Here is a 16,062-nt window from a genome sequence, read left to right as displayed (position 1 = left end):
TTATGCCGCATAATGCGCTCTTGTGCTGTAATTGGAAAACGGCCAGTATGAGTAAATAAAAACTATGAAAGAAAATCAATATTTAAAACTTAAAAGTATTTGGTTTAGTTGATATAGAAGTCTATTAGAGAAATATTACAAACTTAAGACATTTCATTAATCTGACCTTAGCTTTCTTGGTAATCCTCCTATCTTTCTGTATCTTTCCCAGCTGTTTGACTGCCGACTTGATGATGGCGCACCGTCGCTTAATCTCGTCACTAGATCCTTTAATTATTGAGATAGTAGACCGAGGTAGATGTATCTCTGTAGAACTTGGCAATCAGCTATATTTTGTGCATTGGTTCCATTTCGTTCCGCTTGATTTACTATCATCAGCTTTGACTTGTTCTGGCTCATAGCAAATCCGAGTTTAAGACTGGTATCTAGACGAACTAGTAAAATTTCCATGTCAGTCTATGCGAGCAAGGTAGTGTCATCAGCGTATTTCAAGTTGATAAGGTGCATCCTTGCTAGAATGCGATCAAGAGATAGGCCGACTGTCTGGTGTTGATTATGTACAGTACCTTATTTGCATGTACAAAACAATTGTAGTCCTTATTATAACAAAATAAGGACCTATTTATTACACAAGTATTTTTAAATCTGGTATTATCTATGTATTATATAGTTGTGTGTTGTATTTTATATATATATATATATTATAAGCAAGCTAAGCAATAACGAAAAAAAATATATATATTTTTTTATTGCTTAGATGGATGGACGAGCTCACAGCCCACCTGGTGTTAAGTGGTTACTGGAGCCCATAGACATCTACAACGTAAATGCGCCACCCACCTCGAGATACAAGTTCTAAGGTCTCAGTATAGTTACAACGGCTACCCCACCCTTCGAACCGAAACGCATTACTGCTTCACGGCGGAAATAGGCGGGGTGGTGGTACCTACCCGTGCAGACTCCCAAGAGGTCCTACCACCAGTGATTATATAGTTTATATGTAAAGAAAAATCTATTTTTTATGTATTTTTTATGTAAAACCTTTGAAACTTTTTAGTTTTTTATAAAAAGATGTTTTTTATGTAGACTGACTGAACTCTCTATCATTGAGAAAAACGAGGAGTTCAGTTTTACTTAATTCAATAATACTGTGTAAAATAATAATTTATCGAAAATAAAGGCTTTAAATGTTGTTTTCTTAACATTGTACAGGAAACGCAATTAAGTCTTTCATTATTTTTTCAACCATTTTTAGAATATTCCATATCATTATTTAATATACTGGGTATTAGGAGACCGCTTCCAAAAACAAAGACAGACGATAGTACAAATGACACTTTTGATGATAGAACGGAAATAACATCGATCTTGACTAAATATATATTTTTTTAAAACGCTTTATTAGCTTTAAACACCTACGATACTCGTACACCTAATACGATAGTTTCATAAAAAATACATTATTTCTCACAAAAAAAAACAGCAATGAAACACAAAATAAAAAACGGCTGATGCTCGGATCAACGAACGCCCGGGCACGCCGTTTCTTTTAAACGCATGGCGACGCGACCCCGTCGTGCCATGCCGCTGATACCACGCTCCCCGAAATTTACAACTTTATAGGTACGAAATTTGCGTTTTCGGAAGCAGTCTCCAAGCACCCAGTATTATGGTAGGCAGCGGCTTGGCTCTGCCCCTGATATTTCTATGGGCAATGGTACCCACTCACCAACAGGTGGGCCGTATGCTCGTCTGCCTACAAGGGCAATAAAAAAATGTTTTATTATGTATACATGTCTTAATATGTTTTATTTGTTGACTTTTTTATACTTTGTACATTTTAATAGAATTGGCGAACTTCGTGATTAAGGTCTTATCTATCCAAGGTAGATGCAGACTAGAACGTAGTAGTTGCACTCTTATTTACAGGAAAGATAGGTGTTAAACAGTATACTATGTTTAGTACCCGAACATGTAAATACATCAAATATAAATTTAAGCAAATACATAGGACATTTTCTGCACTGCTGACGTGTATGCCAAATTTCATGACCATTGGTTGAGTAGCTTAGACGCGAAAGAGCAACAAACAAACAAACTCACTCTTGCATATATTAGATTAGTATGGATTATCTAAACTGTTTTACATTATCTCTCTAGCCGTTACTGATATTTTGATTCCAGCCTCTACAATAAAAATATAATAAACTGGCAACACTAGCATTGTCTCTTGCTACTGCAGCTGGGTACGTCTATTAAAATATTTTCATTTAATTAATCTCATATTTTATAAGTTTTAATCGCTTTATTAAACTGTTTTTATACAGGGAAAAAATTGTACGATCCTGGCGTCTACGGCGTAATCTTTCAGTTTGATTTGATACAGTACTTTTGGTGAGTGTTATTGTATTTGTTCAACACAAGTTCCACGTCAAATGTGCTGGAAGGTGACACGTATTATCAATATTCACGAAGAAACCAGTGTTTCACCTAAAAAATAATAATTCATCCTTAGTCTGTAAAATAACGTACAATTTTAAAAACCAGATTATTTATGCAAAAATATGTACGCACATTGAAAACAAAATTTCAAGTAAGTACGTACATAACCCACAGTGATGCGTAGACACTTCGACATTTATACTGTAAAATTTACATATACTTTTGAAAAGTAAAGTTAATATTCTTGTTAAAAGTAAATAAAATTACATGGTCAAAGTTCATTTTATATTATTTGAGTCTTCAATTCTGCTTAAATATAATGTGCACATGTAACAAGCAATATTTTTAATGCTCTAAAAAGTAATTACATATTTAGATACTGACATATTTTAGAATCTTAATCAGACTGGTAAAATTTTAAGAAAATAAAAGCAAGGTTGTGTAATTTATCAACAAAAAATAAGTGAAAATAAGTGCTATTGATAAAATAATCTAGAATAGTTCTGACTCAAAATATTAAAAACTCATTAACATCTGGATGGAAATTAAAATTTCTAAGTAAAAAGTACAATTATGATAAACAGTACAATGATGAAAATATGTTTAGTTCAGATGAACTAAACATATTTTATAAACATAACTTTATCTAAAGTTACTAAGTAAAATGAACACAAAACACAATATGTTACAAGATATTTTTTATTCATGCTCTTGGTTGGTGAAAGAACTCACAAGCCATCTGGTTTGAACTGGTTAGTGGAGTCCATAGATATCACAGTGTTAAAGCTGTTGCCCACCTCGAGACATCAGTTCAAAGTCATGTTATACAATGGCTGTTCCACTGCTCAAACCAGAATGTGTGACTGCTCTGCAGCTTAAATTGACAAGTTTGTGTTCCTGCGTAGATTATGTATCATGCTATCGACTCTACTAATGGCTATTTGATGATGTCGATGAAGTCATTATGTATTAAAGTATAAGATGCCTAGTGCATTCATATTGAGTGATGCAACTGTTAGTTTATGAATCCTGCAGGCTGATATTATTTTTCGTAATGAAATATGCACTTACACATTTTCACAAATGACTTCCACAATGAAGGAATAAATAACATCTTTTAATAAAAATGAAACATCTAAAAATTCTAATTTGTATAATTAGTGGTGAGTGGCATCATTTACTTTGTTGATGTCCATGAGCTTCAGTGACCACTTAACATTAAGTAGGCCATGAGATTGTTCATGAATATCTTAACAACAAATAAAGTATTTATAGATTTCAGAATTTTGATTTTCATCACAATGTTATTCCTTGAAAGTGGCTGGGGAACACAGATATGTAATTTTGAAGAAAAAAATTGTACCTGTTGTATAGACTGAAACCAATACTTACATTGCTTGATACAAGTACATTCTGTTTTTATCTATGAGGCCATTTAAATAAAAATCACCTTCAAGTTTTCAACACAATTTTTTCCCATATGTTTTTCATTTATCTTTCAAGGTGGTATTGTTAGTAAGCAAAGGTCACCTTTGAGACTAGTCAAGCTGCTACCTATGAGTGATGACATGTCACTTAATTTTTGTGCACTAAATGCCTTATCCTTTCAGGCAGGATACTCCTTTTCCAAAATGAATTGATACCTAGATCCCCATAGCCAAGTTTCTTTAAATCCTATCTAGTTTTTTTCAAACACATGCCAAAAAACATGCCAATTTACCATTAGGTCCTACTGTCTTCTAGAGTAACTCTTATCCTAATATTTTTTCTTTATGTGAAGACAGTACATTACTTGTGTATTAATCTTTAATCCTTAAACAGTTCTGGTTTATAAAGCATATAATCACAAATGAAATTATGCTTGATAGTAATGTTACACTAACAATAGAATAGAAATTAGTAGCCATAAAGAAATACTTAGATTTAAACTACATAACCTGCACAGTTATTCCAATATGTGATGTCATGAAACAATTTTACTATCTCATTTCATGTCCTTCACAAAATTGTACATTATTCATATTCAATAAAGTTTGATTATAATTAGTATAAGTACTACAAATATTAATATTTAAACAATTGTTTTAATGAAATAAAGTTAGCAAATAGAGTTGCAATGATATGTTTTTGTGAATTTCAACAGTACTGTAACGACTCGGCGCGGACAAGGACTGCCGGAGGAGACAAAAATGATGCATCAGCAATCCATGATGGTTGGAGATGTGATACCCGTTCATCCTGATGTACCCATGCATGTTGAAGAAATGAATAATGTTGGATATGAGAACAATGTGTCATTTGCCTACGATGACCTATTTCCAGCATTGCCGCATTCCCAGCCCCTTGTGCAACGTAATATACAACAGGCTACAAACAAACTTCGAGTTGGCTCTTCACTGCACACTCAAGTAAGTCACTAAATTATGATATGTACTCTTCAATTAAAAATAACTGCATTTAGCAATATTTTGTGCAATGTAATTTAGGTACAACACATAGTAATAAACTTTGATTTGGTTCTTCACTGCACCTCTAAAAGTAAATTGATATTACACATCAATGCTCTTTTTGACTGTTCCAATAGATCGTTACATAAATTAATTATTTTACATAACAATATTTTGTTAAATGGCTTGCTATAACTAGCAATTTTTTAAATTGATGTCAGAAACACCTTTTTTGATAACCATGGTCAACAGCATGGTTAAAAACAATGGTTATGGTCAAAAGCCATGATAATTTTTTTAACAAATCATTATTAAGCTTGAAGATTAAAACTTTCGTTGTGGAAAAAATCAGGCTTTTACCTTCGGAATTGTTATTTACTCACATAAAGTTATGGATATTTTTTTTCAAAAGTATTTGATATTTAATACCAATCGAAATATGCATCCATGGGATCTGCCAGCGCAGTGGTAAGTTACCAATGCCCTTCGATAAAAAAGTCGGGTGTACTGAGCTAACAAACTCTTCAAAGACATTTGCACTGCTTCTCGGGTATTGATTTTTCCCTGTCAAGAAGTTGTCCAAACTTTAGAAAAAGCAGAAGTCTGTCGGCGAAAACCTGGTGAGAACAGTGGACAACGCAAAACTTCCGATCCTCCTGTAGCTTCTGTTGTCAGTTGTCTCGTATGAAGTCAAACGTTGTATAGCACTGGGAACCAGCGATTAACTACGACTGGCCGGATATTGGCGAGCTTCTTCATCATCGTATTTTTTTATTGTATAGATGGGTGTATGAGCTCACAGCCCACCTGGTGTTAAGTGGTTACTGGAGTCCATAGACATCTATAACGTAAATGCCGCCACCCACCTTGAGAAATGTGTTCTAAGGTCTCAGTATAGTTACAGTTACAACGGCTGCCCCACCCTTCAAACCGAAACGCATTACTGCTTCACGGCTGAGATAGGCAGGGTGGTGGTACCTACTCGTGTGGACTCATAAGAGGTCCTACTACCAGTAATTACGCAAATTATAATTTTACGGGTTTGATTTTTATTACACGATGCTATTCCCTCACCGTGAGAGTCAATCGTGAACATTTGATAAGTACGTATTTCATTAGAAAAATTAGTACCCGCTTGCGGGATTCGAACACCATTGCGTCGCAAGATAAGAATGCACCAGACAAACGTCTTATCCTTTACTTGAACCAGTCCAGTTTCTCCACAATACACATTCGTAGTAATGCCAGTGCAATTTGTTCATAAGCTGTGATAAGTTAATCGGGCACTAAACCACCAATGACTATAAACTTTTTTGGGATATGTTCTCGTTTGAGGCCTCGGGTGCTGAACCAGGTTCTAACCAACATGACGATTATTAAAAAATCATTTTTCAACGCAAGTGACAGTGCGATTCAAAATCAACGCGAGGCATAGCTTATGCCGTTCGTCGCGCTGGCGATCGTTCAGTTCGTGCAGTAGTTGCAGTACCCACTTAACAAATGTTTACTTTGCCTCTTTAACGCAAATGGATCGATATAGTTTTGATGCTAACTATGAAAGCTGCTGCTAACTCAACGGTAGATTGAGTGAGTATCGTCAGCTTCCACTATCGCCTTTAATTCGACGTTGTTGACTTTGGTTTTCAGGAGACCACGGGGCTCTTTTCTAAAATCAATATTTCCGAGTCAGAAATGTTCAAATCAATGACTTCATTTCGTACATGTCATATTAAACTTAAGATTCGTTTGTACGTTATTGCTACCGCGACGTAACTCGTATTCCATAATTGCTGATATTTTAGTGTCCAAATTGATGAAAAAAATCGAAATGTAAGGAAAAGAAAATACTAATCAATAAACAAATTACTGAATTTGAAAATAGAATTCCATATTTTTAATAATTTCATTCGAATTTAGATTATTTTCCGGTCATACATAAAATAGATTTCAAATTGTATTGTAAAACGGATACTTCATAGGTAAAGATCTATTATAAATATCTATGCTAAATCTTAAACTAGGTACCTATTGAGAATGCATATTTCAATAGTTACCTACATAATTATGATTGATATGTAATTTTACCTAAAGTAGCATTTTTATCAGATAAGACTTAGGAATAATTCTTAATTAATAAACTTCATTCTTATTTAAAACCGAATACATCAATAAAAGTGAAATTAAGTTAATTAGATAATTTTCCATAAGGTTTTCCATGTGCCATATGAAGAACGAAAACTTGACAATGCTAATACTTTTGGTGAGGGAGAATCCTTAAGAACTTGCCATTCCATAACTAAGGATACAGGAGCGCACATCGAAATATCTACCAGCAAAGATGGCAGTCTAACTTTCCTTATCACTGGAAAGCAGAGCGCTGTTCTCGAAGCGCGGCGACAAATTTTGACCCATTTTCAGCAACAGGTAAAAAGAGATGTGAAATTATAAGTAAAAATTAACATTTGGTGTATTTACAATATTTTATGAGCTTATAAAATTTCAGGCCAGTAAACAAATCTCAATCCCTAAGGAGCATTATCGTTGGATCTTAGGAAAACAGGGACAGAAACTAAAAGAACTCGAAAAGGTCACTGCAACTAAGATTAATGTGCCAGGAATTTCAGACAATAGTGAAATAATAACTATTACTGGCACAAAAGAAGGGATAGAAAAAGCTGAACATGAAATCAGGGTGTGTTCTGAGGAACAGGTAAAATATATAAACTTTCTGTTTGTCTGTTAAGTATCAAAATATCAAATAAAGACCAAAGTTCAACACTGACATTGGGTTTTCAGTCACGAAAGGCTTTAGAACGTGTCGTAGTACCGAAAATTTACCATCCATTCATCCAAGGGCCGTACGGTGAAAGAGCAGCAGCGCTAAGTGCCGAAACTGGTGCCAGAATCCACATTCCTCCTGCTTCTACTCAAAGTGATGAGATTGTTATAGCTGGGGAAAAAAATGGTGTGCTGGCTGCAAAGGCTCAAATCGAGCAAATACATGAAGAAATGGTAATAAACATAATATATAAAACACAATATGTACACTATTTTATGCAATGTAACATTAAACAACTTATAATCCATCAGGTAAAAAAATGTGCAACTGTTCGGGTAGAAGTGCCCAAGTCTCAACATAAGTATGTAATTGGAGCTCGTGGTACTACAATCCAGGAAATTCTTAAGGAGACTGGTGTCTCTGTTGAAATGCCTCCAACGGATTCTCCTACAGGCACCATCACCCTTCATGGACCTCATAATAAAATTGGCCTTGGTATGTAGAATAACAACTACATTTTTTTTTTTATTAATGTAGATAGAGTGAAGTTAACAAAAATATGTTGGTATTATATGGCTTCTGGTGTTCATAGCCAAAGTCACAACTTTATTTTAAGTTATTTAAGAGCAAAATAAGTTGTATTTCTTGTATTCAGACATTATATTCCTTACATGTTTTAGCTCTATCAAAGGTTTGTGAGAAAGCAAATTCTGTAAAAACGGCTACTGTTGATGCTCCCACTTGGATCCACAAATACATCATCGGCAAGAACGGCTCTAATATTAAAAAGATTACTCAGGACTTTTCAAAGGTATTCACAGTGTGTATAATATAGTCACATTAATGCAATAGCAAAAATTTTGTTCAAAAGTTCCGTATGCTTGTTTGGTATGCTTTTTTGATAACAGTAATTAGAAACATCAAAATTAAGACGAAATTTATTGCTAATAGTAAAGAAAATATATAGAACAATTCTTATAGGTACATGTAGACATAACTCATTCTGAAGACAAAGTAAAAATTGATGGACCTCCTGAAGAAGTGGAGCGTGCTCAAGTTGAACTTGACAACTTTGTGAAGAACTTACTTGCTACACTCACTTACGTGGAATTATCTGTTGACCCAAAATTCTTTAAACACATTATTGGCAAGAATGGAACCAATAGTAAGTAGAAAATATAAAAAGGTTGTTTTTTTCACAATTTCGTTGGTAAATGAAATTTATAACATGTTTTTATTCTTCTAGTTAATAGACTGAAAGATGAGACTGGTGTAGTTATTAATATTAACGAAAACGATGGAAACAATATTATACGTATTGAAGGAAGCCACCAAGGTGTAGCTGATGCTGAACGTGAATTAAGAGAGATGGTTATGAAACTAGAAAACGAACGAACAAAAGAAGTTTATGTTGATCATCGCTACATTAAGTCACTAATTGGAGTCAGGGGAGAAAAGATCAAAGAAATTCGTGACAAATATGAACATGTGTTGATTAGCCTTCCTGATCAGGGACAAAAGAGAAGTCCTATTAAATTAAGAGGTCCTCAAGAAGATATCGAAAAGTGTGAAAAATTCCTTCATAAATTAATAAAGGAAATCGCCGAATCTTCCTTTGTGCAAGAAGTTCCCATCTTTAAGCAATTCCACAAGTTCATAATTGGAAAGGGTGGTGCTAATTTGCGAAAAATAAGGGACGAAACCCAGACTGTGATTGATCTTCCGGCAGAGGGCGATGATAGCGATGTTATCACTGTACGAGGCAAGCGTGAGAATGTAGAAGAAGCAGTTAAAAGAATACAACAAATTCATAACGAAAAAGCTAACATTGTAACCGAAGAAGTGACCATTCCTCCTAAATATTACAATTCACTTATTGGAGCTGGCGGAAAGCTAATTCATTCTATTATGGAAGAATGTGGTGGAGTCTTGATTAAATTCCCACCGACCGACAGTGAGAGTGACAAGGTAATAATCAAAGGTCCAAGTGAAGATGTTGAGAAGGCAAAACAGCAATTGCTGGCACATGCAAACGAACGGGAACTGACGTCGCACACAGCTACTGTCCGTGCCAAGTCTGAACATCACAAGTTTCTAATTGGAAAGAATGGTGCTAATATTAAAAAAATTAGAGAACAAACAGGCGCTCGTATAATTTTCCCGACTGAAAAGGATGAGGATAAGGAAGCAATATTTATTATGGGTAAGTGGTCAAACTCCACTTTAAAGTTTATGATTGAAATTTACCTTTAAGAAATTTATTATTTCTAATTTTTTATCTTTGCTATGTTTTTATGTGCTGTGCTAGTTATTATTTGGCCTTGCTTAAATAAGCATAAATTATGAAATGATTTCATGAAATTACCTATTTTGTATCAATTCATAGGTCGAGAAGAACAAGTGGAAGCTGCCCGCAAACAATTGGAAACTGCTGTAGCAGAGATCAGTAATGTGTCTGAAGGGGAGATGTCTGTAGCATTAAAACATCATCGTCACTTCGTGGCGCGTCGAGGTGAAGTGCTACGTCGTATTGCCGAGGATTGTGGTGGAGTACAAATTTCTTTTCCTCGGCAAGGTGTCAACAGCGACCGCGTCGTGCTTAAGGGACCAAAAGAATGTATTGAAGTAGCTAAAGCACGAATCAATGAAATTATTGAGGATTTGGAAGCGAAGGTACTTATTTAAATGATTTTTTTAACTTCAACATAACATAATCTGCCGTTGTTAAAATTTGATTATTATGATTATTAGGTAACGATTGAATGTGTGATTCCACAAAGACATCACCGAACTGTCATGGGTGCACGTGGTGCCAAAGTCAAGGACATCACTGCTGAATTTGATGTTCAAATAAAATTCCCTGAACGTGACACTACAGAAGGTGCAGATGTTCCCGGCAGAGATATTGATGAGAATGCTGAACCAGGACCTAATGACATAATTAAGATAACGGGTCGCCCTGAAAACTGCGAGGGAGCTAAAAAGGCTCTACTTGAACAGGTAGCAAGTTATACACTTTGTTAACAAATGCATGCATTAATGGCAACTATATAGTTACCATTAGTGCATGTATTTTTTTTTGTTTCACTAGATTATTATATTATTCATAATATAAAATACGATTAATTGAAATATGGTGGTTATTTAAGTATTATGTAATTGCGATTAGCAGTAAGCAATGATTTGTAAAGTTACAGGAATATGTCCTTCAGCAAGGGCATCTCCTCATCAGTGCACCGTATTAATTAATCATCAAATATAATGTTGTAAATATTATTGAATATTTTCATTGCTTATGAACTTACTATACTATACTAAGTATTACCATAAATTGAATATTTTGATTGTATATTTGTCACAAATATGTTTCAAGTATCAATGTTCATAAAAACATAACTATAAAGACTGCAAATAAAACAGAGAACTATAGTTGCATACATAATTCAATCTTATTATGTAAGACAAGCTCCACTCCACATTCTGCTGTGCTATTGCATACTACTACAGAGCATCATGCTGTTTCTGAACCTTAGGTACACTTCAGAAAAACACAGTTGTTGTTTCGAGCCTTCTATGTATTGTATATATTATAATATAATACATATTACATAGGTTTCATTCAAGGTGTTTTTTCTATTTAGGTGCCTATTACAATTGACGTTGAAGTGCCAAATGAATTGCATCGTCTATTAGCTGGTCAAAAAAGGAGAGAACTGATGCAAACATATGATGTTCACATCCTACTGCCACCCAATGAAGATACCAGTGACATTGTTAAGGTTAATAAGCTTTTATTACTTAAAAATAAAACCCATTTAATTGCACTGTATATGCAAGTAACTGTAATTACAAGTATACTAAAATTAATAAACAATATAATTTATTAAGTTGTTAATTTTTTTATTTTAGGTGACAGGAACTCCAACCAGTGTTGAAAATGCTAAACAAGCTCTTACTGAGAAAATTGCTGAGATGGAAAAAGAAAAAGAAGACAGACTACTCAGGTTTTTGTTTCATATATCATCACAATTCCTTTTTAAAATAAATGTATAGTTTTACATTATACATTATGATGCTTTAATTCGAAATTCAAATTTAATCAAATAAATTAAATTCGCAGATCTTTCGAGCTTAAGTTCAAAGTCGATCCAGAATATCATCCTTTGGTGATAGGAAAAGGTGGTTCTGTCATTACAAAAATCCGAACAGACTTTGGTGTCCAGATCAACTTACCCAAGCGTGGAGAGCCAGATGATGATATCATTACTATTCAAGGATATGAAGATAAAGCTCATCAGGCTAAAGACTCCATAATGGCAATAGTGCATCAACTGGTATGTTGTGCAAATTTCTTTCTTATCTTATGTTAAAAATGTACGATTTTAAATGAGTTAGCAATGGAAAAATATGTCAGTATCTAAACTTGAAACATGCTGATTGGTAAAGGGAATTACTTTTTCTAGTGTTGTCAAACTATTTCACTATGCAGGTTAGTTTCATGGAAAATGTCCTTTAATAAATCAATAATTTGATGACCAATTTCTAAGTAATTATTATAGAGTTTATAGAAAGTATACAATTTTTTTAAATGAATTTATAGGATAATCAATACAGAGAGGAAGTGGACATCGACCCACGTGTCCACAGAAGATTGATTGGTCTGCGAGGTAAAAATATAAGGCGAATTATGGACGAATACAAAGTTGACATTAGATTCCCGAAACATGGAGATGACAGTATTGTGGTGATAACGGGTGATGAAGACAATGTACTTAATGCCAAGGAACATCTTCTTAATTTGGCTGAAGAATATGTGAGTTTTTTTACTCAGTAATAATATCTTGATATGTTCAAGAACATAATTAATACTACTTGTACGCTTTAATCTCGCGTTTTTTATTGTCATTATACTTATGTATTATTGACGTTTCGAATGCTTCAGTTTTCGTGATCACTGACGATGATGTAAAAATTGTTTTAATTATATTTACTACTCGTGGAAGAAAATACTGTAACATATCTAAGAATCTAAATAATGATGACCACTTTGTTACAGACGAATTAAATAAATATTTATTTTATTATTATTTATATATATTATTATTTATATATATTATTATTTATATATATTATTACTTCTAGTTACAAGATGTCGCAGACCGTTATCAACCGCCGGCAGCACCTTCTTTGGGTGATTTCGGCGCTGTACTGGGAGCGGAAAATCCAAACGCACCGGCCGGTCCCGGGTTTGTAGTGAAGGGTGGACCGTGGGAACAACGCGCCCCTGACACCGCCTCCACTCACGAGTTCCCGACCATGCCCGGTGCTCAGCAGCCGCAACCCTCGCCAGCCGCTTGGGGACCGCGTCGCTAACATCTCATCAACTGCACTAAGTTCTATTTTTCTATTTTTTACAGAACTAGTGCTATCCGAGGAAGCGGCTCTATAAAATATATGCTATCGTTCGGCCTATTTCATTATTATTTTTTAAACTATTTATAATATTAAGTGTTTACGTGATGATTTTATTCTTCATAAATGAAATAAATGGTTAATGTTAGTAAGCAGTCAGTGTATGAGTTGCTCTAACATATTATCATATTTCTGATATTCTGCTTTCACTATATCTCAAAGCTTCATATTGGCACATACTTATTTAGAAATAGGTTGATCGAATGTTATATTTTAATGATGTGAGAATAATCAAACAGGCCATGTTATTTTTATGAATTGTTTAGAAATGGTTAATATGCCATTTGACATAAGTTGTTATTCAAATTCATATTTATGGATATTTTATAAACATTTTTGCACATGCATATTAAACATGCATAATAATAAAAAGGTTTTGAATTTGTACTTATTGAGAAAAAAATTGTAATGTTTCATTTTCATAATAATGTTTTTATACGATTTTTGTAAACATTGCCTATAATGATAAATCAATAAAGTAGTAAGAAGAAAATAATATTTTTACATAATAATTTGTATATAGTAAATTGTGTTTAATACAGAAATAAAATCTTTTACAATTTAATTCGTTCTTTTCGTAATTTTGGTGTTGGGAAAAATTTCCACCACTGTAATTATTCGGATGCAAGTGATTAAAATAGAAGGACGAGCTACATTATATCAGATAACTGGAATTTTTTAAAGTGATAATAATTGAATAGGAATTTATTTTTGAAACTAAATTAGTTTTTGTGATTACCAATAAGTCTTAAGGCTTAAATCGAATTCATCAACTGATGCAGTCTCGGAAAAATAGGATAGAGTAAGCATAGACCCAAGTCTCTCCCGACGGCTCCAGTTCATTAGATTGGGAGTTCCTGATTATTACAATAGCTGAACTGTGAAGCAAGTCAATAGATGAGTCTGGTATTCATGGTGAAAAAATTACTCCCTGCGCTGTGACCTGCCACTTCGATAAAGCGTCAGGACAAAAGAACTCACGTCATCTCGGATCCTCCCGATCCAGTAACGGTGCTTCTAGGTACTTCAAGCACCGGCCACCGTTCTGGTCGAACCCGTCGCTTGCGACGAAGGGCTCGACGAGTAAATTAACTCTCAGACACAGCCCACTGAGTTTCTCGCCGGATCTTCTCAGTGGGTCGCGTTTCCGATCCGGTGGTAGATTCTGCGAAGCACGACTCTTGCTAGGGTTCGTGTTAGCATCGTCGTCAGGTTTGAGCCCCGTGAGCTCACCTACTAGTTAAGGTTCTGCTGGAATAGCCTCTCTAGGCTACCAGCTTAGGTAGGAAAAAAAAAAACAAAAGAATCCTGTCATCGTGGCTGCCGGAAACTACATAGCCGATCCTGCAGACTAAATGGTAAACAGTCGACGTCGCCCAAAACGCGTCATTTCGGATCCTCCCGATCCACTATCGATGCTTTTAAGTATCCCAAGCACCGGTCATCGTTCTCGTCGAACCCGTCACTTGCGAAGAAAGGCTCGGCGAGTAAATTAACCCACAGACACAGCCCACTGAGTTTCTCGCCGGATCTTCTCGGTGGGTTGCGTTTCCGATCCGGTGGTAGATTCTGCGAAGCACGGCTCTTGCTAGGGTTTGTGTTAGCAACATCATCATCATCAGGTTTGAGCTCCGTGAGCTCATCTACTAGCTCTGTGACAATGATATGGTCTCTCTAGAACATCATCATAAGTAGGAAACAAAAAAAAGCTGTGATCTGCACATAGTAAAGTCAAAGCTTTGATAGATAAAGACAGCATGTCATTGACTTAAGAGACGAAAAAACAAAAGAGACACTGGACCTTTTGGAACACCATAGTTAATTGTTTTGATATATTGGGTTTATTTACTATTTTTTTATTTCCGTTGTAGGCAGACAAGCGTCCCACCCGTTGGTAAGTGGTTACCGTCGCTCATGGACGTTAGCAATACCAGGGCAGAGCCAAGCCGCCGCCGCTACTTTCCGCAAGCCTTGTTTGAAGACGGAAATGTCATAACGCTCGGGAAACACCGCGGAGAGGAGGGAGTTCATTCCAAAGCCAGACGGTACGTGGCAGAAAATTTTTTTGGAAACGCACTGTCGATGAACACAGCAATTTCAGATAATATGGATGAACTCAGCTCCTATGGCGGGAGGTGTGATAATAAAAGGTGATGAGGGATCATCTTGAATAATTCCTCAGAGCATTCCCCATGGAACATACCGTACAAAACACAGAGAGAAACGAAGTCCCTCCGTAGACCCAAAGGTTCCAAGCGATCCGCGAAAACGGGAGTATCGACGATCCGAGCCCTGAGGTGAGAGCAGAACTCCATGAGAGGCCGGACATATCCAGGTGTGAAATACCGCTTCGCTCTGTTGAGGACTCAAGATTTTAGAGGCCAATTTGGCTTTACCTTCCAAATAGTTCTGATATTGAACACCGCTCGAAATATCGACCCCCAGGATCCCTATACTCGCAGAAAGCTGCAGGGATACTCCTTGAAATTGCATCGCCATGACAAAGGGGTCGTTTTTTGCAGTGAACGCGCAAACCTGTGTCTTCAATGGCTTGAACCGAACAGAATACAGTTTACCCCACTTGGAGACCCGCCCCAGAGAGTTCCCCACTTGAGACACAAGTTTTGATAGCTTCTCTTGTGCCATACTTCGAGAGAGACTCTGATGGACGAAATATTGCGCATCCCCCGTGCTATCATTCGCATAGCAATGCATGCCATCAATAGATAGCATGTCATTGATATGCAGTATGAAAAAGTGGGGGATGCGCAATATCTCGAGCAGCAGCCGTCGACGACAACTGTGATGTCCATCCAAAAAGGTACTGGGTACTGTCATCTTCCACAAAGATAGAACACTATTAGTTTGCTTTTTTTATTGCCCTTGACGGCAGATGAGCATACGGCCCACCTGATGGTGAGT

General features: G+C 35.6%; 1 protein-coding gene across 2 annotated transcripts; it reads left to right on the top strand.

Moving 5' to 3' along the window:
* Nucleotides 1–2,025: 2,025 nt before the first annotated feature.
* LOC119629027 (vigilin) lies at nt 2,026–13,705 on the top strand. 2 transcript variants are annotated; one of them, XM_038013442.2, is made up of 17 exons: nt 2,026–2,246; nt 2,328–2,394; nt 4,586–4,850; nt 7,098–7,313; nt 7,393–7,599; nt 7,686–7,901; nt 7,980–8,163; nt 8,349–8,479; nt 8,650–8,833; nt 8,915–9,871; nt 10,055–10,341; nt 10,420–10,668; nt 11,310–11,447; nt 11,578–11,672; nt 11,789–12,002; nt 12,269–12,481; nt 12,811–13,705. In XM_038013442.2, the coding sequence occupies exons 3-17, from the start codon at nt 4,632–4,634 to the stop codon at nt 13,039–13,041; spliced, it is 3,741 nt and encodes a 1,246-aa protein (XP_037869370.1). In that variant the 5' UTR covers nt 2,026–2,246; nt 2,328–2,394; nt 4,586–4,631; the 3' UTR covers nt 13,042–13,705. The 2 variants fall into 2 exon arrangements, with proteins under 2 accessions (XP_037869370.1, XP_037869371.1); XM_038013443.2 differs by having other exon boundaries at nt 2,197–2,246; nt 2,328–2,593.
* The last annotated feature ends 2,357 nt before the right edge of the window (nt 13,706–16,062 follow it).

The sequence above is a fragment of the Bombyx mori genome, chromosome 10 (assembly GCF_030269925.1).
Source record: "Bombyx mori chromosome 10, ASM3026992v2".
Classification (NCBI taxonomy): domain Eukaryota; kingdom Metazoa; phylum Arthropoda; class Insecta; order Lepidoptera; family Bombycidae; genus Bombyx; species Bombyx mori.
This window is presented reverse-complemented; position numbering and strand designations above follow the sequence as displayed.